The sequence below is a fragment of the Lithobates pipiens genome, unplaced genomic scaffold (genome assembly GCF_037356315.1).
Source record: "Lithobates pipiens isolate NorthernLeopardFrog02 unplaced genomic scaffold, aLitPip1_a1.2 Scaffold_3, whole genome shotgun sequence".
Taxonomy (NCBI): Eukaryota; Metazoa; Chordata; class Amphibia; order Anura; family Ranidae; genus Lithobates; species Lithobates pipiens.
In genome coordinates this window covers 7159561-7185072 of record NW_027507790.1, presented here as the reverse complement: position 1 = coordinate 7185072, position 25512 = coordinate 7159561, and the positions used below count along the sequence as shown (strand labels likewise).

Sequence of the window (25512 nt, the reverse complement as noted above, 5' to 3'; positions counted from 1 at the left end):
TGTATACATATTCACGGAGGTGGAACAGCTTATGGTGAAGGTGTAGGACCACAACCACGCACATCCAGATAGTTTGGAAGAGTTAATGAATATGAAGGACTGTATTGATTGACGTGGAATAGTGTGTGCTCTCAGCTTTAAACCGTTTGTTTGTGGACATAATCTCTGACAAAAGACTTGTTGGATCTAAAAATACTACATGTTCAGTATAGATAACTATTAATTACATGGAGATGTGGTATTAGCGCTGTTAGTGGTTGTATTTGAATTTTCAGGTTAATCACTTATTTGTAAGTATAAATATCTAACTACCGTATTTATCGGGGTATAACACGCACCAGCGTATAACACGCACCCCAAGTTTAAGAGGGCATTTTAAGGAAAAAAGTTTTAGGAGGGAAGTTTAAGGGAAAAACTGGGCAGGACTGCGAGCCGAGCCAAGCCGAATACACAGTAGAGTCGGCTCGGTCTTTATCGGCAGCACTCGCTCCAGAAACAGCAGGGAGGCGGGATTACGAGCGGATCCGAGCAGACGGCTCTGTCTTTTTCGGCGCCGCTCGGTCTTTCTCGGCGGCACTCAGTATTTTAGCCTCACAGACAGTGGGGATCGGCGTATAACACGCACCCACGACTTTCCCCCGATTTTAAGGGGGAAAAAGTGCGTGTTATACGCCGATAAATACGGTATACCTGTCTATGATGACAGTAGGCGTTACAGACATTTATTCTAAAGTCATAATTGTCATTGCTGTTATTGTAAAGGGTTGATAGGCCGAAAGCTATCTAGAGGCAGTTTGGTGTTTAAAGGGTTAATTGCTTTGTTAACTAAACCCAATCACAATTGCTCTAAGTCTGTTGGCACTTAGATTGTGATCCCACAAGCTGGAAAATCTTTGTGTAGGGTGAGGCTGAGAGTGTCTTTGTCGCGTATCAGTGACCGGGTGGTGTGAAGTTGATCAGCCATTTATCACAAGTTGGTGAATAGGGAAATAGTCTGACCCACGTTTGTCACAAGGTCATCTCTCAGCCTGGATTCACACTATTGGGATGTGGGAACCAGCACAATTCCAGTGCCAGTTCCGGCATCACATCTCCCTTGCAGGCAGTTTACACTGTGGGTGATGCTGCGGGTGTCAATACAAAGTTAATGACACCCCCCAGATCGGTTCGCAGATCGCAGTGCAAATTGTGAATTCGGACAGGAATCAGATCGCATGGGTGTGAACATCTATGTGATCCGATTCCAGTGCTGAGAAAAAAAAAGTTCCTGCACTTTTTTTGTGCGAATCTAATGTGAGTTCAGCCACACAACTGTATGGCTGAATTCGCATTGCACAGTCATCGCATGTGATCGGCACAGCAATGCGGTGCAAATCATATTTGATTACTGTGTTGGTGTATGTGTGAGCCCAGGCTCACTTTTTAGTAATGGTTTGTCAGTTTCCTTAGTAAGGATTATGTTTGCCTAATTGTCATAACTAGAATTTTTCATACTAGTCTGGGGAGAGAGAAGGAGGACTAAGGGATCAATGATAAACATTTAATACAATAATCTTTTGGACCTCTCAGTGTGTTGGAACAACAGAATATGCAGAATTTATCCGATAAAGCAATTGTAGCAAATGATGCTTGATTGGAATACTCTATCTCTGATCTACCTAGTCTGATTAGGTAGAGGACTAATGCTGGGTACATACGGTAAATTTATCTTTGTTCAACCCAGCAGGTTAGTGATGTTAGTGCGGCGATCTCCCCCCCCTCCCCCGAGCTTTTGTTTTCTGACAGGGGAACTGCCCCCCGCCAGAGCATAGTGAAGGCTGCAAGCGCTGATGTTGGTTTTCCAGCTTGTTTGTTCATCAGAAGTCGTTGTGAGAAGCGTGTACCCAGCATAACTCAGTTAACACTGCTGTTATCAGTGATTTGAAATACGGTGACTTTTTTTTTCTTTCAATAGTTTTTATTTCAAATTTGCAAATTTTCCATAGTAATACAGAAATATTACATGTTCTAACCGTTTCGTAGTTATAAACATAACGTCTATCTTTAACACCAATAAAACTTTCAAAGATATGGAGCCAATTTATTATCTGTCATAATGCTTTTGATATTATTGTTATCACATTTGTAATTCTCTAGTAGGGTCTGCATCTATTCTCATAAATCATGTTTACATAACTGTAAAATAACCCCCCTTCTTCTGCCAGCTCCCTTTCGGGTACCAATGAGAATGTGTGTACCCATAAGGATATGATAGAAAGGAATGGAAAGAATAGTAAGTTAGAGTTTTTTAGTCAGATAAAGAGAAATAAAGAAAGAGACCCTCGTGCCCCCATCTCTGCCCCCCTCTGGACTGCCTACACCTGCACCGCCCTAGAGCCTTCTGCTAAGTACTAAATCCAGGGGTTCTACATTTTTTCAAACTGTTGCATTTTGTCATTCAGAGATGCTGTCATTTGTTCATTAAGCATAATCCAAGACAGCTGGTATTGGAGCTGATCAAATGGCACCGTGGCCCGTTTCCATGCCTTTGCTATTATGATTTTGGCTGCTGTGAATATAAACCTTATAAGACCCTTTTGGGATTTTGAAGCTGATTTCAGTTCCGTCCCCAATAACGCCTGTTCCGGGGATTTAATCAGGTTCACCCGAGTGAGTATAAAATTAAAGTTATACACTCTAATCCAGTAGCGCCTTACCTTAGGGCACTGCCACCATATATGGTACATTGTCCCTATTTGTCCACATCCATGAAAACACTGCGAGGATGCACCGGGTACGAAGGTTGCCGGTCACGCCGGGACCATATACCATCTCAGTATGACTTTAAAATTTGCCTTTATCAAGGAAGTATTTATGATGGATTTTGAGGCCCCCTGGGCTATTTTGTGCCACTCGTCCGGCTCAATGCCCCCCTGGATGTCAGCCTCCCATTTCTTCATATATTCTAACTTTTCAATACAATTTGTCAGTGTTGTATATATTACCGAGATATGCCCTTTAATCTTATCATACTGTACACATAGATGCTCCATTGGAGTCATAGTAGTTATATCTGAGTTGCTGGATAAAGCATTTAGGAAATGTGTTATCTGTGCGTATCTAAAAAAACTCTGTAGTCGGTAATTGATGCGTATCTTCTAGCTTTTTTCTCATTAAGATACCTTTACGATCACATATGTCTGCTATTCTCAGTAGCCCTTTGTTCGTCCACCATTCAAACGTTCTAGGGGTGAGGTCCGGGGTAAAGTTCACATTCCCCAATAATGGAGCCAGCGGGGTGTGTAGAGATTGGAATTTGTGGGATTTAAGTAGTCTGTCCCAAATGCTCAAAGAAATGGAGAGAGCTGGACATAGAATTGGGGGTCTCTGCTTAGGGAGTAGCCAAAGGATGGAGGAGATTGAGTGTGTTCTACATGCTTTGGCTTCTATCTGCATCCAAATTGGATGGGATCTTGAGCTAAGAAATCTAGTGACATGCGCCAATTGCACAGCCTAATAGTATTTCAGCAGATCTGGGAAACCCAGCCCACCTTTACTCCTTGGAGCATATAGCGTACGAATATTCACCCTAGGCCTCTTATTCCCCCATATAAATGACAAGAGTTTAGTTTGGAATGGTTTAAATAAATTCTAGATATGGCTACTGGTAGTGTTCTAAAGAGGTACAGAATTCTAGTTAGCACATTCAATATGAACGAGTATAGTCTACCAAACCACGACGGCGGGTGGAATGAACTTCTTGACAGATCCGCCCGTATGTTTTTGAACAGCGCAGGATAGTTCTGGGAGTACAATGTATTCCATGGTGGGGTGAGATTTATTCCCAAATATGGAAGGGTATTTGTTTTTCACATAAACTTATAGGATCTTTTTAGGGGGGAGATTATGGCTTCCTCCAGGGAAATGTTCATGGCCTGTGATTTGTCGTGATTTATTTTTAGTCCTGATATTATGGAAAATGGTTTAAGTATGGCGTATAGATTGGGGAGGGTTTTCATGGGGGATGAAATTGCCATCAGTATATCATCCGTGAAGAGGATACATTTATGTTCTATGCTCCCGCAGTCTATTCCTCTGACATCTACTTAAGTTCGTATCTTTAATGCTAATGGTTCTAGCACTAACACAAAGATTAGCGATGACAGAGGGCACCCTTGGCGTGTTCCTCTTTGAATGTTGATTGGGTCTGAGAAATATCCTTTTATCACTAACGCTGCCATCGGGGAGCTGTACAGTGTTTGAAGTGTGGTCAAGAAGTAAGCTCTGAATCCTAGTTGGGCCAGGACAAATAGGAGGTAGTCCCAAGACAGGGAATCGAATGCTTTATGTATGTCTAGTGATAATAGCATTCCCTGCCTTGGATCTATGACCCTTCTTTGATCCGTTGTTTGACGCCCCAGCACAAAGCCCGCTGGGTGTATATAATTCGCTAAAAATGAGTTCATTCTGACCGCCAGGATCTTTGTCATAATCTTTAATTCTGAATTGATCAGTGAAATGGGGTGGTAGTTTTCACAACTGCCATGATCCTTTCCCGGTTTTGGGAGGACATGTATATATGCTATGTTTTCTTGGCCCGGGTAGGGCTGTGCCCTGTCTGATCACATTGAAAAAGGTACAAAGATGCGGGGTCAGAATTTCTGGAAATTTTCTGTAGTATAGGCATGAAAACCCATCTGGGCCCCGTGCCTTGGAAGGGTTAAGACTCTTAATTGCTTGTGCTATCTCTGTTTCAGTGAATGCCTGGTCCATAAGTTCTATGTGTTCTTGCTGTATTGTTGGGAGAGGTTTGTCAGTCCCTACTTTTTCTGAGGCCCTGTAGAGTTTAGCGTAGAATTCCGTGAATTCCGTCACTATTCTTTCCGGATTCTGGGTGAGTTGACTGTTTTTTAGCCGTAACTTGGGCAGCGCTGATGTGTGGGGTCAGGGCACTAACTTCCTCACTAATAATGTGGTGGGTTTATCCCCCATCGTATAATATCTGTGCCGAGACCATCTTATTCTTTTTTCCGCTTGAGTGGTGAGACTTAGATTTAATGCCAATCTAGCCTCATTTATCTTGTGTCTGATGTCTACTTGTGGTTTCATTTTTTGTTCTGTGATTGCGTCCCGCAGTGTCGGTTCCTTTTGTGCCACTGTGCTACCTCTGGACCGCTTGTTTCGTGCTGCTAGTTGGAGTAGTTTACCTCTTATGGTGGCCTTGTGCGCTGCCCAGTTTATCACCGGGGAGGTGGTTACTGGCGAGTTTTCCTTAAAGAAAAGGCGTATTTCCTTCTCTACTTCTGCTACCGTTATCGGGTCATTTAACATGGCCTTCAGTCTCTATGGGGATGGGTAGGGCTTTGTCCACAGGTTAGTGAGGGAAAGTTGGACTGGCGAGTGGACCGACCATGGAGTGTTTAATATCCCAGCGGACTGTATGTATGGTATTGGCGGGGTCACTATGAAGATATGGTCAATTCTAGAGTATGTCCGATGGACATGCGAATAGAAAGTGTAATCCCTTGCTGAGGGATTATCCTCTCTCCATGCGTCTAAGATCATTGTTATGTAGTAGCTTTGCTAGACTATTACTACTCTTAGGTATATTTTTATATAGTAGTTTTCTGTGAGATGTCTTGTCCAGTGTTTGAGCTAATGGCAGGTTACTATCCCCTCCCAAAATGACCTGTCCCTGTATTTTGGGGAGTAGTATCTTGAACATATTATGAAAGAATTCCATGTGACCCGTATTAGGGGCATAATATGAGATAATAGTTGTAATTTGGTCGTTAATGTGTCCTACTGCCATGACATATCTATCCTGTTTGTCTCTTATTATGGTGATGGGAACAAATTGCACTTCACTGGAAAAACATATAGCTATGCCAATTTTTTTTTCTGGACCTGAGGACATGTAAAATTGTGGATATTTTGCACTAAGGTATTTTGGGGTTGAGGTTTTGGAAAAATTAGTCTCCTGTAACATCAAAATGTCAGCCCTTTGTTAGCTTTTTGGGGGAATTAAAGCCCTGAACATTGTGTGTAAGGATGGTATATTTGGTTTGATAATCAATCGCCATCGTGGTTTTGCAGAGTACACTTACCCTGTCCCAGACATGCAATCATCAGCTTCCCAATTCCCAGAGATGAGGAAGCTTCAGTGTTCCACCAGGGCACCACTGGTCCGGGGGGTGGGAAGAGTCAGCACCCCGTAGAAGAAGAAAAGAGAGGAGAAAAGATTAGAAAAGTTTAATAATGTTTGGAGAAAGCTCCAATACCATCCTGTTGGCACAAGATATTGCATTATATCTAACTACCCTGTCTCCTAAGGACAGGGATCACTCCAGATATTTTACCTGGGATTTAGATGCGAAGTTGTTCCCACTCGTGAATGAGAACAAGATCGCTTGAGTGACATGTGTGTCCACCCCGGCCTCCAACATATTGCTTAGCTAGGTAATTGCAGGACATGAACTTGTTAAAACAGAGTAAAAATAGTGTAAAAAGGAAAACTAAAAAGTGAAAGTTATTTGCGATACCCAAATGGACCGCCAGGAGTGGATCGTTTAAGCATATAAATTCCTTTCCTGGAGTCCCCTTATACAAATGTTATAACGACGGGACCTATTCTCTAAATCCATGATTTTTGCATAGGCCTCTTCTAGTCGCTCCTGCATTTCTGCTGTCATCCTGGGATTTTCTGTGTACCGATTTGTCGACTTTTGTTTCAATTGTGTCCAGCCTAATTCCAAAGCTTTGTATATCTTGTTTAATTGTCATTAGTTATGATGGTGCATGCTTTAGATAACTCCTGTTGCAGCATGGCTGAGAATCTTGCTAGTAATACTGCATATACCCGTGTATGGAACTTGTGGAGGTGTTGGATCTGCTGGGGCAGGACTGGCTTGACTAAATATGGAGTCGGCCAATTCCGCCATATTTCTGTCCGTGGATGAGCCTGGGGACCCTGCCCAATCCCGGGCGCCCCAGGGATGCTCCGGTGGATAGGAATAGGGAGGGTGAGACCGCTCCCTGTAATTCCTCATCTGGGTCCTCAGGGGACAGAGAGGAGAAGGGGCCCCTGGACTCAGCGGCTAATGATATTTGAGAGTGTTGTGGGGAGACTGGCTGTTCAGTGCTCCGTCTGCCTCGTGCATCCTGCTTACCCAGTGCCATCTTGGGAGAGGGAGACTGTGCAGAGTGAGGCTGCCACGGCTGATTTTTCCTTATTGCCTGCTTGTATTGCCGCCTCTAGCATCTCATTGCCTTCCCTGCGGGTTCCGGTTTGTGGATGGGTCTGTGTCTGGTCTGTATGTTCAGTCCTGCACTAATGATAGCTGTTAAGCCGGCGGTGTGCGGAGCTTGGCTACAGCATAACCGCCCCGGGTGCCGCGCGCATGCGCACTTGTGACTTTTGTTTTAAAGCAGTTTTGGCTGGCCTGCCTTTAGCTGACTCAGTCCAAGGAGAACAATTTTTAACTTTTGAGACACAAAAAATGCCACTAAATTTACAAACATCTTGTGATATCGTTATTGAAAGCAATGATGATGAAATGGTGAATTTGTGTTACTAAAGGGACATGAGAAAATTGGTACACACACCCAATGATCACAATCCACTTACTATTGTGCTATTGTACACACACATGTTCTTTGCAAGTATTGTGGTCCCAGTTTGCACCATACATGGAACATCCAACTACAGATGCAACAGACACTCCAGTGAACAGATTTCATATTAGAACAAACAAAAAGGAGGATCAAGGAGGCACAAACAAAAAGCCCTGAAAAAGAAGGATCCCCAATCACCCAAAACATGTTTGCTACACCTTTGTCAGATATCTATAAAATTATTATTGTTTTCCCACCAGCTCAAGTTTTAAAGACTTTTCATTTAACACAGCACTCCTCACATATCGCCACATGTTTAAACAGACCCACTCCAAGGACCCTTCATGAGTGACCAACAACAAGGTCTATTGCTACCTCACACAACAAAGAACAGAGAAAATAAGACAGCACATGTATGGGAATTTATTACTGGCACCTCTATTTTCAAACAGCAGCATAATAAATCATGTACGTTCACCTTCTCTGAGGAAACCCTGCCCATCTGCACTTGAGCACCATGTTCCATTCACATACATTGTGATACACCCTGTATAGCAGAGGTTTTAAACTGGTGGCCCATGAGGCATTGCAAGGCTGACAGTTACAAGCATGATGGGACTTGTAGTTTCACAACAGCTGGAGGGCCGCCAGTTTGAGACCCCTGCTATACAGCATGGATGATGGCCTTTTTACTTTTACTCGTTTTTTTTTACAGTGTACAGTACAGTGTGCACTTCATGTGGTTAATGACTTGAATGATAGCCCATTTCTTATCCACGTATTGTCAGAAATGCCCATATATTGTCAAGTCAGTTTTTTAAGAGGACCATCCTACATTCTATAATCTGTATTCAACCCGTTCTAGGGGCAGCTCCCCATATCCACATCCTAGGTGTGTAGCAAAAAATAATAGGGAAGGGGTACCCCCTTCCAAGAAAAAAGTAGGACTTTAAAGGATATGGGGTGGTCACTGAGGGGAGCACATACACAGTATTAGTGTATAAAAAATATAATTTTATTGTACAAACATAGTTTAAAACGTATAGTTGAGTATAAAAACATATAATGATATACAGACAATAGCACAGCCGCTAGAATTTTTGCATATTTCCAAATTCCAGTAAATACATAGGTCCAATGCGTTATACAGAACTATTTCTCTGGTTTATTAGGGAACTTAAATGTATATCTAGATTATTATTAGATTTGAAAAAATAAAAATATTATACACCCAACAGTTTTTTGTTATTTAATATGTTATCTCGTTTGAGCGAGTAAGTAGATATTCTCACCAACTTTACCACAGTACAACTGTTTAAACCTTCCGAGGTGTGAAAAAGGGGACCAGAACTATGGCTCCATGGACCATCTTACTATAATTTAATCCCCTGAAGGCCTGAAACTATCATATGATGCTTTTATTATTCCTGTATTTTGCCAAAAGAAACGTGCACTGCAGTTTACCCATTATTACTGTTCTACCCCACATTTTGTCTTGGGTCACTGACTTTCAGAATTTCTCACTTATGCTGATTACTGCACATTTATATGGTATGTTTGTTAACTAAAAACATGGACTGTTAATAAGACATGTGGACAGGATGGTAAATATTCCTCTGAGGCTCTGTAAGAGACAGTAAAGTGAGATATTTTTATGACAAATTGATGTTGCAGCACATGGCAATCATCAGCTGAAAGGCTAGGCATCCATCTTCTGAAAACCTTACTGTGACCATGGATGTTACTAACATCCTCATTACAGCAAGTTTATAGTTCAGAGGAATGTGAACACTTTTAGAGCATGTCTTAGTAGCGTGTATGCTCTTTAGGTTGTAAGGACATGATCAGTTCATGTTCAGGCCAACAGGCAGGAATAATTCCTTTATAAAGGTTTACGAAGTGTACCATGGTGCACCAACATTCAAATGTGATTGTACTTACCAGTGTTTTTATGTTTGATATTATGGCTTTAATGCCTGTTTTTCAGCAATGTGGACAATTAGAATATGGTTACTTGTGCACTTTAAAATCTCCATTATTAAATCAGAAATATAAAACACGTTTGCATGCTTACATTCTCATATGAACAAAAGCAACAATACCAGAAATAACTTCAAAATAAATATTTATTGTAAAAATACAAAAATAAATATATAAATAGTCATAAAGATCCCAATATACATATATATATATATATATATATATATATATATATATATATATATATATATATATATATATATATATACACACACACACAGAAAAGCAGTACAATGTTCAGTACATTCGCATTCCATTTTGCTGATAAATGGTTTCTGCAGATATATTCCATGTTTATCGTATTGCTGCAATAGCCTAAAATTCAGGGAAATCACCAATATATGTGAGGTATGGTTGAAGTCATATGTCTCAAATGGTTTGCATTGCATATTTAGTTTATTTTGCTGAGATTTGCTTATTACTGTTTAATGATAATGTGCCAATTTTGTGCGGGTTCCTGCACAGATGTATATGCAAATCGCACCCTGAAATCGCCAAAAGTAGCACCAATTCGCACAGTGCCATTGCCAGCAATAGCCACCAATTTGGCATGCAATTTGACATGTTAAATCGCATACCAAATTACTGTAATGTAAACCAGGGCTCAGTGTAAGTGAATATTTAGTAGCAATTGCTGCAAAGAAAGGCACATGTTATATCATATACATAAAATACTAAGGGAGCTTGTTTTTTTTTTTATATTAGTCATGGAGTTTCAAGTTTATAACTTCTTCTTTTGGGTGACAACAATGCATTTTAAGACATATTAATAAGATTCTTTACATTTATATTTAAAGAAAACCAAAAAAAATATTGTTTCCCTTTAAAGAGGTTTGCTGAGATAAAGTAAAGTTTGACCAAAACTTCTGATTCATTTGTATACTGACAAGCATCTCTCTACCATTCCCTTTGCCAGACTAGCAGTGGTACCCTGCTACATTTACTTGGCTGACAAAAAGTTGACATAATAGAGATCATATAGTGGAGATACAGGTGTAATCTCAGATTGTGGCTTTAACTTCTGTTCAATAAGGGAAGAGAAAATGCAGGGTTTGATGAAGGTTAATTTAGCTTTTAAATAAATTAGGTACTTTAGCTGAAAATCAGCCGTATGCCCGGATATCTAGATTCATGCTGGGAAACTTTTGGGGCTAATGACCTCAGAGCAGTGCATGTCAATGTTATGTAATTTGGAGGTTCTGATTTCAAGGAATTCTGTACTCTTAGATGAGGAATAATGAACTGTAAATCAGTACCAGGGAGATACATCAGTGAAATGGAATGTAAACAGATTAAATTTTTCTGAATTTAATTGGTTTAACTGCCTAAACATTATCAGTGAAATGAAAAGAGAACCTTTATGAAAAAAACGCTGTCCTACAGTTAGAATGTACTATATATATATATACATCATAGAAAGAAATCGCATTTTAATAAAATAAATAACTAAATATATTAAATAAATAAATTAATCTGTGCTTCTTTTACTTCTGTAAAACACAGAAAACTATACTTTTCAAATTGAAAAGATGCACTGAACATGAACCTATGGGATTCGTTTAACATCTGTGTAAATTAACATAAATAAATAAATAATCAATAATAAATAAAGATTGAACCAAAACATAGGTCTATTAAACTGTTTCCTTCCTCGGTTATAGTAACATTTTATAACTTTTGGCTGATTGAAGGGTCCATCAATCGTGGATGTTTTATTTGTAAGAGATATGCTGGAATATTAAATCAGGTGCAGGTTCCTTTTTTTTTTTTTTTTTCTAATAGTGAGACTCTGGTAGTAAAAATTCTTTGTTTGAATTCCCAGGTCTGCACACCTGCCATGGAATTTATGAGGAGGATCCAGTCTTCCTGCAGGATTTTTAGGAGGAGCAATGTAACTTCATGGTGACTGCTGGGAAGGGGTAAAAGCTGGGAGCTAAGGCAAGGAGATCTCACTGCTGGAGACTCACAGAATTAGAAGAGGACAGTGGATGGCGTACAGTTCAACAGACCCCACCTATAACTAAAATATTACTTGTGGGTGGATTAGCCTAAATTTAGACATGGTTAGAATCCATATACAAAGGCCAGCTATCAGTAAATTGATCTGTAAAAAAAAAAAATCCAGAATTTCTGGTTTAACACAGTAAGTCTTCATGCACAAGGGCAGAAACAGCGTTTTTATTTTAGGCTTCTGAAAGCAGCTCTAAGTTATCTAATGTGCTTATGCACATTATATAGCTTCCCAGCATATTTTAGAGCCATGTTTAGAGGCATAAAAAAAATCCCCAAAGCTTTGTTTGGAGAGGAGCTAATGAGCATAATTTAGGCACCTAAACACACGCAATTGCATGAAAATTTGTTTTTTACAATGGCTGGAATAAATGGCTACACCCACATGGCCATAAAAACGTTACTGATCTTATGATGCAATGATCAGTAAATACTTATGTAAAACTGTCCTGTTTTTTTTTTCAGTATCCGCATCTGGCATATATGTGTATACGTATGTCCTAAGATGCCATTTTTTTATTTTGTCTTACAGATCTGAACGCAATGCATGTTTACGCACCTGCATGAATGTCTCCATTGAAAACAATGTAGCTGCGTTCAGATCTATAAATAAAGAGCACTTGGAAATGCATTTTTTATGACTGCGTGAATGTAGCCATATGCTTCTAAATGCCATATGCTTCTAAATTCACAAAGAAGCACATACATATTCGCATAAATGCGCCTACATGCGTGACATTCAAGACTTTTTTTCTTACAACTTCTGGCAGCATATTTGGAGCATAAATTCATATGCCTGTATGAATGTAGCCTTACAGGGCAGTTGGAGCTCCATTCACATTAAAAAAATCAGTTCAGTTCAATGTTCTTATTTCTTGTAACACTGAATTAAATATGTAATACTGTGAAACTGAAGTTTTTTTGTTGCATATATTTGCAAATATATGTGAAGCCACACTGCCACGTCAAGGCACCTCTGCAGAGTGTGGTTAATTACTATAACACAGAGGTTTTTGTTGCATACATTTGCAAATATATGTGAAGCCCCACTGCTACATGTTTGCATCGGTAAATATACATTCTTTACAGGAGAATGGCTTTTGAGCATTGGTTGGTTTCTTAAATAGCAGTGCACATCCTGGAATGTAAGTGTGCCTAGGCATTTCTGTGCCTAAAGCATCAGAGCTGTATATCTGCAGTAGGAGATCTAAGGCACTGTTGCCTCTGCCCATTAGTCTCATGAGATTTGGAGTTATGTGAGGTCACTTTGTCTACTTTCCGCATCTCTCCTACTCCTTTTTAATCAATGCCCCACCAGTCATCAGCAGCTCTTGTCCTCCGCTTGCCAACCCTTTTTTGTGTGGACAGCTTTGTGGACAATTCATCTGTGGCTTGTAGATGGATCTTCAACGCTGTCTGCCGTCTTAAACCAGCCACCTGTGATGTTCTCTGCTTGTGAAAGAAAATGTTTGTATTTCTTCAGCACCTTACATCCCATTGTTTTCCTTTGAAATGTTGAGGATGGAAAGCTCATTCCATAATGTACAGTCACTTGTGTTATATGATACCTCCGACAAAGAATACAAGACAGGTTGGAAATAATAGCCGTTATCTCAGCCTTGCTTGTATTTAGCTGGAAGTGCAAACTCTTGCTTTTGGGATTCAGTGTCATCTGTTGCAGCGTGATGTTTCCTATTGCGGCTTTCATATACAGAAAGATCTTATACAGTTCAATAAATTTTTCTTCTTCACTTGTATCCGTTACATTGAATTTAGGAAGATTAAGGGATTCTGGATTACACAGACTATTAGTATCCAGGTCTTTTAGGTTTTGATGGTTCTGGAAGAAAAATAAAATGTGAAGTTTAGTTTACATAAGTTGTTGTGTTAGTATGTTTTGTACAATTGACATGAAATTGGATAATATGCTGTGAAAAAAATCTGCTATGTTTGGAGAGTATTGATGTATTTGCTATACATTGTTATTAATTTGTGGAGAGTAAAAGAGTTAGCCCTTGTACACACGGTCGGACATTCTGACAACCAAATCCGTTGGATTTTGTCCGACGGATTTTGTCCGAAACTGTTGCATACACACGGTTGGACAAAGTTGTTGGAAAATCCGATTGTACATAACGTGATGACGCTATTTCGTTACGACGGGACTACGTTCAGGCTAGTAGTCAATAGCTTTGGTCTAGGAATTTGATCTGAGCATGCGTGGCACTTTGTCCGTCGGAGTAGGCTACACATGATCAGAGTATGTCTGATCGGAGCATTTTGTCGGAAAATTTTAAGTTGGAAAACTTGGTCCGTCGGATACTCCGACGGAAACAGTCCGATGGAGACCACACACAGTCGGATTATCTGACAAAACGGTCCGATAGGACACATTCCGTCGGAATCTCCGACCGTGTGTACAAGGGCTTAGACTCGTTGCTATCACCCTCTGAGCAGGAAGATAACAGGACAGCCGCTCTTCTCTATGGGACGGTCGGATGGAAACAGACTGCATGTCCATTTCCATCCGACTGTCATCTGATCCCCATCAGTCTTTTTTTAGTGGACCGAATTGGATGGTGACGCGTGTCACATCTGTCACTCCATAGAGAGCTATGGATGGCCCGATCCGGTCCGCCTGTCAGTTTTTCAGGCTTGATCAAATACACAAGTAAAAGACATATATGGCAGCTGCTTTACCTGCTAAAATATATGTATTTCTGTTCATCCAGTTCAGAGATTTACACAGCTGTGCCAAACATCACAGCCCTGTCTGGCAGGACAGGAGACCTTACATCCCTGAGCCTGTGACTGGACAGTGAAAGAAGAAGCAGCACCCTCTGTCACTCTACTCTTTACTTCTATCAACATGCTCCTTGAGCACTCAAGCACAGCTGACTGGCTCCTTGTGCTCCTTCTCCCTCTTCCACTCTGAGCTCTGTTGTACAGTGCAAGAGGCTGATACCTGTTATTTTAAATTCATGGACTACTGCTAACAAAATAAATATAATGATGTATTCATGAAAACAGATCTCCATTTTTAATTTGTGTCTTTTAAATCTGCCTAAAGTTCAGGTTTAAGTGCGACACGGTGAAATTCTGTCTTGATAAAATTACTGTCAAAAAACACCCTGAAGATTAAATCAAAACACAACATTAGCCAGCTTTCCTTTATGTTATATTTGCCTGTTATTGGGAAGAAGGAAACCTCATTCTTTTAAAGGATTGGGTCACAAACTATACAATAACTTTCAGCCTTTGCCTTTACGCCGTCAACGACCCCTAGTATAACGATTATAATAAATTGATCATTATAAACTGAAAATAAAATGTACAAAACTACAACATTAACCTTCCTGCATCAGAGTATCATATTCATACACATAGGATTTGTGCAGCCAATTGCATTAGGGTGTGCACCCCAAAACTCGCACCTGGCACAGCCCCTGCGCACGCCTATGTTCATACAAAATCTGCTTGAGGGTCTGATGAAATAGTAGGTGAACTGGATACCATCTTATGCATTTTACAAGCTTAAGATCCATGCCTCTCCCTACAGTAGTTGATTAAGGTTATTAAAAGAAAGCTTGTGCTCTGTCACCTGCATAAAGACACTGTGGTCTTAGACCTCTTGCACATGGACATGATGTACTGATGGTTATACACAGGATCTTGCTAGCAGAGGCTGGCAGAAAGACCCTGAGTAAAAACGCAAGTTATGTTCCTCATGTAGAGGCATGTAAACATGGATTACGTCATGTATACATGTGTAAAATTAATCTTCATCGTGTTCTGCCAGTCCTTAAATTTATGCAAATTCACCCGTATGTACTTGTTTGTTCAATGGACAACTATGCACCTGTGTTCTGATCTGTAAAAAAATACGGCAGCATTTTTTTCATCCATGTGCAAAAGGTTTTACGCATTTATATGGTCACTAAACCCAATGAAATGCCTAGAAATAGCAAACGAGATCACTTCTCTTGTCCCTTGGATTGACAGTTAGGAAATATCCAAAACATTGAGTTCTCACCAGAACAGGAATAGAGAGGAAAATTTCCAGTAAGCTTACTTGTTCTTGTCCAACCCAACGGATGGATTTACTTTACTTTGGAGACAGTTACTCTCACTTCTGCCTGTGTATACAATACAGAAGGTAAAAGGAAATTTCCTTGGTTCCACCCCCTACCCACCTACCTGCACCTTTCTTGGTTCCACCCCCCAACCAAAAATAGACCCCCCAGCAGCAACAACAGATCTCCTAGCAGTCAGCATCAATAGGCCATTCAGCTGCCAGCAGTAATACACCTCTCAATCAAAGGTAGATCCCTCCCAGCAACAATTGACCCCCCAGCAACATAAGTCCTCCTGCCAGCAACAATAGACCCCCACACAAAAATAGATCCCTACCACAGACAATAGATCCCCCAGCAGGCAGCTTTACTAGACCCTCCAGCACACCCTAGCACTTCTTGCCATAATATACAGTGCTGCATTCCCTCACGTTCCCGTTGAAAAAAAGCCCTGGCAGTAGTTATACTTTACATTTCGATGTCCTTATAAAATCAGAGCAGAGCTGTATTATCCTCATCTAGCAAACAGTACAATGGTATCACTCATCTTTGTTGTTATTTTTGGATAGCCTAGATGACACCCAGTATGGATTTTTTTCACAATGTGTGAGTTAAACTTGATATAAACTGTCAACCTGTGTGGCCTCTTTAGGAGGTGGCGTTGAGCATGGTCAGGGGAGGACTGACAACTCATGGGACCCCCGGGCAATAGGAGATTATGGGGCCCCCAGGCAATCAGAGATTATGGGGCCATACAGTATTCAATCACACAGTATACACATACATGTACACACAGTATACACAGACATATTTTTATTGGCTGAGAAGGTACTGGAGAGGTGGGGCAGCTATAATCTCGGGATTTTTAGACCAAAAGTTTGTCGGTAAGGGACATTTCAGAGACAGATGTAAAAAAAACACAGATTTTTACATACTGTCCCTGGTTTTACTGAGGCTGGCAACCCTGATGGGGCACCCTAATGGCCCGGGGCCCTTGGGCAGTGCCCGAGTGGCCAAATGGTCAGTCCGCCCCTGAGCGTGGTATATGTAAATAGATATCTTAGGGCCCACTCAAGCTTAGTGCACTGAAAAGCGTTTTTCACAGTTGAGCCCTGGTTCACACTGGAGTATTTTGACATGCGATTTGACATGTCAAATCTGTGGCAATTTCTGTCAATGGCACTGTCCTAATCAGTGCCACGTCGCTCAGTCTTATTTGCCGTTAGTAAATTAACCCATATGTATACATCTTGGGAGGCTTTGAGGTTGATTTACTAACAGAAAATAGACTGTGCATTTTGAAAGTGCAGTTGCTCTAAAACTTAATAAATGAGGGGAAACTTTGCTAACTTCCATCATCCAATCATGTGCAAGCAAAAATGCTGTTTTTTTATTTTCCTTGCACATGATTGGGCACTGTTTGTAAAGTGAAGCTTTACCTCATTTACTAAGCTCTGGAGGAACTACAGTTGCAAAGTGCAGTCTATTTGCCCATTAGTAAATTCACTCCATTGCCTTTTAAATGTATCAGCCTCCCTCAGCCTGTAAAACTCTAGGTTTGAAGATATCACCCCTCCTTCCTAGAAATCATTCTATTCCGTCAGCTAACTTCTCAACAGTTTCTGTCAGCATTTGATAGGCTGTCAAAAAGTCTTCAGATATTACACACCCTTCTGCCCGACACCAGGAAACGATCCAAGCCTCAGACCTGGTGATGCAACACAACTACAGGAATGTGACAACTTCCCCTTAATCATTTTCATGACAGAGCAATATTCTTTTTTTTTTTCCGAAACAAGGTTTCCTAATATATTTAACTTACATAAGTGTGTAAAAGATGCCCAGCTTCTGTGTGCATTTGTTTTATCTGTGATTGGATCTGTTCCATGATGGCAGTGAGGTTCTTGTTGCACTCGTTGACATCTGCACAGAGGGGGCTTGCAGCATCCAATGGCTTCGCTCTTCCCAATAGCAGAGCCCATTGCTGGAAAATCAGTAGTTGCACAATCACTGTTCAGGAGAAAACATATGTTTCACATTATGCTGTGTTGAGTAGCTTGCTTTCATCCTTGTGACAAATGAGAACTGTAACATCTCTGCTTTGTGGTAAGAAAACTTTTACTGTGAAAATAACGTTTCCTTTATTTGCTTACATAGATTTTGCGCCGCTCTGAAGTTACAAAAAGGTACTTTTCTTTTTAGTAGCATTAAACAGACTTTAAACACTATCTCAAATATCTTTTCAAAATATTTGTAATTTTCATAAGTAAACATATTCATATTTTCTGGCTGACATCATTTGACAAAGCTTATAAGTTTAACATTAGCATTTATATTGTATTGGATGTATTAAAAGGCTATTGGTTAATAAGCAATAGATACCCAATGGTAAAGGCACAGTTTTCTATACTCAATAGCTGCTATGGCATTTTGTTACTGCCACACGTGTCTGCTTTAAATGCGTGGAGAACTCATTCTGTCATCTGCCTGGGCTTGCCTCTGAGAGCTCGCTAAACAATACACTTGTACGACAAAAAGTTAACTTATCACTCACTGATTCCGCTCAGTCTACAAACTACATAACAACTCACAAGTCTCAGAAAGAAAACTATGTACAACATGCAGTCTGCTTATAATTACATATTTAAAATCACTTGAAAAAAATGTCTGGTATGCCAATTCCCTACAGAAACAAATGCAGCATAGCAAAGCAGTCTCTTTAAATGTGAAGAACATGGGTTACCTGCCAAAAGCTGCATACTCTGTTGAAGCCTCCCCTGGGCAGGCTGTGGAATATAGCTGGTTTCAGGAGGGTTTCTTCCTCATATTTATAACCATGGCTTATATAGCAGAGAATGAATAAAAAAAAACCAAACAATTCAAGGCTTTCCTTGCCTGCTCAGCCAATCAGTAAATACAGGAAGTGAGAAGAGACTTTCATTATTCATTCATAGTTTTTTTTCTTTTGAACGTGCAACTACTCTGCTCATCAAGTCTAGTATTTCCATTGGGTTACCTCATTTTTAATCTGGAAAATCCCTGATGGGAAAGTGGTAAAGGGGGGCAGCTGAGTCACTCATCGTCTGTTTTAGCAAAAACTTTTTTGACTCAGTGCATTTTCAGATGTTACATATAAGGATTTTAGAAACTAAGTGAAAGTTGTAAAGTTGAGAGTAACAAGTAAATTTTACAGTGTACTTTTACAATAAGGAATACGGTATATATTCACATACAGTTTTTCCCTTGCTATAAAAAAAAAAATGTCTTTACTTTTTTTTTTTTAAACGATTATTTGCCCTCTGTTTTTGTTAAAATCAATAGATGATGCTACACTATCTCCAGCACCAAGTTAAATACCAGTAACCTGCCAGTTAGAAGTTTTTAATAGTTGTAACCTTTTGCCCACTAGCTGCAGTGTCTGTATTGTCAGGTAATAATGTTTAGTAAGATGTCAGTATAAATGTAAATTTAATTAGGGCTGTGGAAATTAAAGATTAATTCCTTGATTAATCAATACATTTTTTTGATCGATCAAAATTATTTTGATCGATCAAAATTATTTTGATCGGTACTCACCTCTCCGCCGGTTTTTGGGTCTTCAGGGAGTTCCGGCGAGGAACCGGTGATGTCACAGACATCGACGTCACTGGACTCCTCCCCCTTCCCTAAGTCTACCTCCATCTGCTAACGAAGGGAAGGGGGGGAGTCTGGTGACGTTGAAGTTCTGATTGAACGTAACGCGTATGGGAGAGGAACTATGCATGGCGTCACCCGCTGCTGCCCTACGCAACTAACACCATTGTCGGCTTAACATGCTGCATTTTTATCATCTTTATGTGAGTAGTTTGTGTTTGAACACAAAAATTTTAATCTTATACTTAAGCAGTGAGCACTTCGATCTTTTCTTTATACCCATGACCTGGCGTCCTTGCTGAGATATAAGGAGACGTGAGAGAAGTTTATAGTCCTTTTTAACCCTTTTGGTACCCACTTGCATGACCACCTGTTTGTTCTATGCCATAAGGTGAGAGTGATTAGTTAGACCAGAGGTGGAGGGATTGTCACGCTATTGTGGAAAAAAAATTACATACGTCAGTGCTACAGTTTTAATTTAAAACGTCTTTGTGTGAACTGTGAAGTTAAGTCATGGATTGTGGAAAATAACTAGTGTCAGGTGATTGTATATAGTTTATACCACATTTACCACTGACTAATGCAGAGTTGCAATGCAAGGAGATCAGCTAAAAGTAGTTGGATCTGTATGTATAATTAATCAAAATTAGTCGATTAATCGATTTAAAAAAAAAGATTAATCGAACACGAAAATTTTAATCAGTAATAGCCCTAAATTTAATATACAAATATACATTTTAAAGTAAAATTGTATCATCTCTAAAATAAATATAAATTTTATGAGGCCCTTTGGTCACTTACCAAAGATTTTGTTTATATCAGTCTGCATTTTTATGTACTTTCAGCATACTAAAGTTACATTTCAGGCAAATATTAAAAATAAATAATTCAATTCAAGTGTGTCTTAATTAAAAAAAAAAAAATAGGCAAATTGAAAACATACATTTTAATCCAGTTAGGTGTTCATTAAACTATATCTAAAGAAATCCTTAGTTTTGGATGGAATGCCTCCATAAGGTTCTTATTGCCATTTGTGTCTGTCCTCTGGGAAGATGCATCCTCTTTTGTGACCATAGTTACTTGAATAGAAAGTGAAATCTAAAATGTTATATTTGTCTCTGGGCCAGGAAGAGATAAGTGTGGTTTTACATTTATGTAAATAAGGTATGAGGTATATAACTTAAGTCGTAAAATTATATTTTTGGGCTGGCATTCTGCTTAAATAATTATTTAAGGTGAACCTGCTACTACAGGGACACTTGTACAGAAAGCACACCCTGTAAAACAAGAGACAGTATACTTACCTTTCCCACAATATTTTCAATGTTCCATGTGATACATGCCATCACTTTCACTGGCTACAGCATGTATTCCCCTCTTCCTGGTGTGTAGAATACCTATTCCCTTGTCTCCTGCTGTTGTGAATAAAGGGAAAATACCGTGCTAAACCCAAAAGGACAAATTAAATAAGTGCAAATTGGAAAGCTGTTAACACACAAACAAAGTCCCAAGTAATAATGTCAAACAAAAACTGTAGCGCTAAATTAGACTCAATATAAAAGGGCCACAATAAAAAATCAAAATGATTTTTGCTGTTTTTCCTCCCACCGGCTTGTATATGAGCCATTAGGAGGAACCGTTGTGTGCAGAGGGGTGAGAGTTTGGAGGTTGGGTGGTTTTGCTCAGGTGTTCTACCTATCCCAACTGTTGTATACTTGCAGTGAACTACGATAAGCAAAGCAGTGTTGAGTAAATTCATTGTAAAGTTACTTTTTTTTTCTTTTTTCAAATAACAAACATGTTATACTTACCTGCTCTGTGCAATGGTTTTGCACAGAGCAGCCCCCGTCCTCCTCTTCTCGGGTCCCCTGCCAGCACTCTGGGCTCCTCCTCTTCTCTGTGTGCCACCAAAGGAAACTGCTTCCTATGGTGGCACATGTGCAGGCTCGATCCCAAGCTGAATGATTTGATTGACAGCAGCAGGAGCCAATAGCTCTCACTGCTCTCAGTAAGGCCAGTGAGGAAGGAGAGAGAGGTGAGAGCCCCTGTTCTCAGGCACAGTGCTATATTGAGATCAAGCTCAGGTGTATATTTGAGGGGGAAGGGGGTGGCCTGAAGAACTATTATTAGAAGGTTTTTCTTTTCCATAATGCAGAGAATGTCTTTACAACCACTTTAAACACATGCATCGCTGGAAATTAAAAGTGTCCCCCACCGAGTGCACCCATAGCAAGCACATTACTATGAGGGCAGTCGTGCGTGCTAACCCAGTTCTGTGAGTTCATAAGGCACACAGAGCAGGGCTCACCCCGCCTCCCCCCCACCCATGCTCCCTCAGCACTGGCTCTGATTGACAGCAGCGGGAGCTAATGGCTCTTGCTGCTGTATCTGAGCCAATAAGGTGTGAGAGAGGCTTGGCTCTTGTAAACATTTATGGATCAAGATCAGGTACAGATATGTATTTAGGGAGGGCTGTGGGGGAAGCTGCATGCAGAAGTTTTTTTTTTTACCCTACTGCATAGAATGGAGTAAGGTAAAAAAAAAACCTTCTGCCTTTACAATCACTTTAAGTATACATCCTTTTATTTTATAGGATGTTCTTTCTTTCTGTACAAGTAACTCTGGTGACAGGGTCAACTTAAATAATGCTACAAATACCTGAAGTCTCTGTTTATCCCTTTTTATCGTATACCCTTGAATATCTGTACTATAGATTTGACAGAGAGGACTAGTATTGAAATCAAATTAGACCATTGTAATGCACAGTATCAATTAAACACAATCTAACAATGAGAGCTTGCTTACAGGTTTATAGTGACCTTATTTTTAAAATGAAATCCAGGGACACCCTACTGACCATTTACACCTTGAATGGGGCGGGTTTAATAGCACCGCATTAAATGGTGGGTGTGACCAGACAGTGGAAGCAACTTAAAACGGTAATAAACCCAAAACAAAAAAATGTATATATTGCAGCAATTCTTAAATGTGGTGGCTGCATTCATTTTCGTAAGGGCTTTTTAGACTTTTTCCCCTCTGTTTTCACCTGGTGATCCGGCCAGTAAGACATCTTCTGTATTAGAGCACTCTGGATGAAGGAGCACAGATTGACCTTTGGATAGTAGCATTCCCAGTCTGGGGGGGGGGGGGTTTTGATGTGCTAGCAGATTTATATAGACTAATAAATTAAAAACAAACTCCACTTCAAACTGCACTTATAGCAAACAGTTTTGTTTCTTTTGGGATAAAGATTTTACATGAATAAATAAAAGCTGATCATTGTAAGCACCCCTGTCAGTGGTAAATGGATTGTCCCAACACTCTCAACTGCTACATTTACAGGAGAGCTTATTCTTGTGAAAAAACAACAGGGTAACTGGCTGGATCATGAACATGAAAATAAAATGAACATGAAAAACGAAAAAAAGTCTACAAAAGAAAACGATTATAACCATTACACCTAGGAATTGGTAAGCTGCAATATAATAAATGTTTTCTTTTTAGTTTATTACCACTTTAAGGGGTCTGGTTTATAAAAACCTGAGTCTTCTCTTCTTTGGGTCAAGAATGGATAATGCATAGAGTGAAGTGGTCAGGAGTGCAAACCATATAGAGTGCAAGGGGCACAAACGTGCAACTTGTAGAGTGCAAGAGCCAAGAGTAAGTAACAGAGGGCAGGGTTCAAGATTAAGTAAGACACCAAGTTCAGAGGTCTGAAATAAGTAATGCACAGAGTACCTCGCAAATTAAAAGTCTCTTACCCTACCAATACAACCCCCTCCCCCCCCCACCCTCCATGACAAGACCTTCTCCATCACAAATTTCCTCTCCCTCCCTAAATGGTACTCACCAGACCTTGGTAATGCATCTGCTGCTGAGTTCCTTGGTTCCCAATGCCATGACCACCCACAATTTTTTTTTCTATATGTCACTCATGCTGTAATTGTTATAATACGTGAGCAACAAGTGGGTAATCATAACAATGCATGAGCAACAAACAGGCAATTGTGACAATACGCAATCGTATGGGAGAAATTGGGGGCCACTAACTGTGGACAGATCAGGTATGAGGTGTTTTGAGGCAGGGGTCAGTAGTAAGTAATGTAGATTTCAGAGGCCAGTAGTATAAAATACACTGTTCAAGCCTATGTTTACACTGGATCGATTTATCATGTGATTTGAGAGATCAAATCGCATGACAAGTCGCAGCCTGTTGGTGGCAATGGCACTGTTCCAATCGGCGCGACACTGATATTGTGGCGCTGCACCAATTTGCAAAAGTAGTTCCTGCACTACTTTTGCCAATTTCAGGTGAGACTTCAATAAACATCTATATATGAAGTCACACAGGTGTCTAACAAATATCCCCTGAAATCGCATTGACCTTGCTACTTTGAAATCATGCTACTTCACTTCAAGTAGCGCGATTTCAAAGTATCATCAATGTGAACCAGGGCCCAAAATCAGTAGCATTTAACACAGAGTTGAGAGTTCAGTAGTAACTAACTCAAGAGAGCAGAGGTTGGGAAAAAGTAGGGTTCAAAGGTCCACAGGGATTAGAAGAACGTAATGCAAAGTTCAGAAGAAAGTAACTCAGGGGTCAGTAGTGAGTACTGCCGAGTTTAGAGGTTAATAGTATGTAACACAGATATCAGAGGTCAGCAGAAAGTAATGCCACATTCAGAAGAATGTAACGCAGTGTTCAGAGATCAGTAACAAGTAACACAGAGTTCAACAGTCAGTATTAATGCACAGTTCAGGGGTCAGTAGCAAGTAACACAGAGTTGATGGTTGAGGAGTAAGTATCACAGAGTTCAGGGGTCAAAAGTAAGTATCACATAATTTAGGGGTCAGTAGTAACACAGAGTTCAGGGGCCAGTAGCAAGTAACGCAGAGTCTAGGCACGAGAAGCAAGTAATGCAAAATTCAGGGGTCAAAAGTAAGAAACGCAAAGTCCAGTGGTCAGGAATATGTAAGCAGAGTTCAGGGGTCAGTAGTAAGTAACAAAGGGTTCAGAGGTCAGTAGAAAGTATTGCAGACTTCAGAGGTCAATAGTATGTAATGAAGTTCAGGGATAAGGACTATGTAACTCAGAGTTCAGGGGTCAGATGTAAGTAATGCAGAGTTAAATAGCAAGTAATACAAAAGGTCAGCAGAAAGTAATGCAGAGTTCAGAGGTCAGTATTAAGTAACAGAGTTCAGAAGTCAGGGGTGAGGAGTAAGCAACACAGAGTTCAGGGGTCAGAAGTAAGGAACGCTGGGTTCAGAAAAAAGTAATGCAGAGGTCAGTAGTAAGTAACACAGAGTTCAGAGGTGAGTAGTAATTAAAGTGGGGTGCCCCTTAAAAAAATCAAAAAAAAAAATCAGCAGCTACAAATACTGCAGCTGCTGACTTTTAATAATCGGACACTTACCTGTCCCAGAGTCCAGCTATGCAGGGGAATGAAGCCCCACTCGTTCCCCACTGCGCTGGCATTCTTACTGTGGGCACCCGGCCGTGGCTTCACAGCCGGGCACCCACTGCGCATGCGCGAGCGGCGCCACGCACCGTGATACGACGTGTCATCTGGGACCTGTCACGTGTCCCAGATGACTGACTGCGCTGAGGGGAAGTGATGTCAGGTGCCCGGGCACTGAAGGAGGCAGACTACACAAGGGACCCCCTAGCAACAGGCATTTAGAGGTGAGTTACATATTTTTTTTCCAAATTTTTTTAGGAATTTTAATAATTTTTTTTTGGGGGGGGGGGACACCACTTTAACTCAGAGTTCAAAGGTCAGTAGTAAGTAATGCAGAGTTCAGGGGTATGGTGTAAGTAACATAGAGTTCAATGGTTAGAAGTAAGTAATGCAGAGGTCAGTAGTAAGTAGTAGAAAGGTAAATAGAAAGTTCAGAGTGCAGAGTTCAGCTGTCAGTATTATGTTACAGAGTGCAGGAGTGGGGAGTAAGTAGCAAAGTTTTCAGAGGTCAGGAGAAAGTAATGCAGCATTCAGAAAAAAGTAACGCAGAGTTCAGCAGTCAGTAGTAATGCAAAGTTCAGGGTTCAGTAGTATGTAACGCAGAGTTCAGAGGTCAGAAGAAAATAATACAGCATTCAGAAGAAAGTAACGCAGAGTTCAGAGGTCAGAAGGAAGTAACACAGCATTCAGAAGAAAGTGACGCA

The 25512-nt window shown here is 40.3% G+C and overlaps 1 protein-coding gene and 1 long non-coding RNA gene across 2 annotated transcripts in view; both read right to left on the bottom strand.

The window, feature by feature from the left end:
• LOC143940130 (uncharacterized) overlaps positions 1-25512 on the bottom strand; it is a 648562-nt gene that overhangs the window by 312854 nt on the left and 310196 nt on the right. The window lies entirely within an intron of this gene.
• On the bottom strand, positions 12462-18545 carry LIF (LIF interleukin 6 family cytokine). Its single transcript, XM_077461208.1, has 3 exons — positions 18460-18545; positions 17539-17726; positions 12462-13483 (listed from the first exon to the last, which is right to left on the bottom strand). The coding sequence occupies exons 1-3, from the start codon at positions 18473-18475 to the stop codon at positions 13025-13027; spliced, it is 663 nt and encodes a 220-aa protein (XP_077317334.1). The 5' UTR covers positions 18476-18545; the 3' UTR covers positions 12462-13024.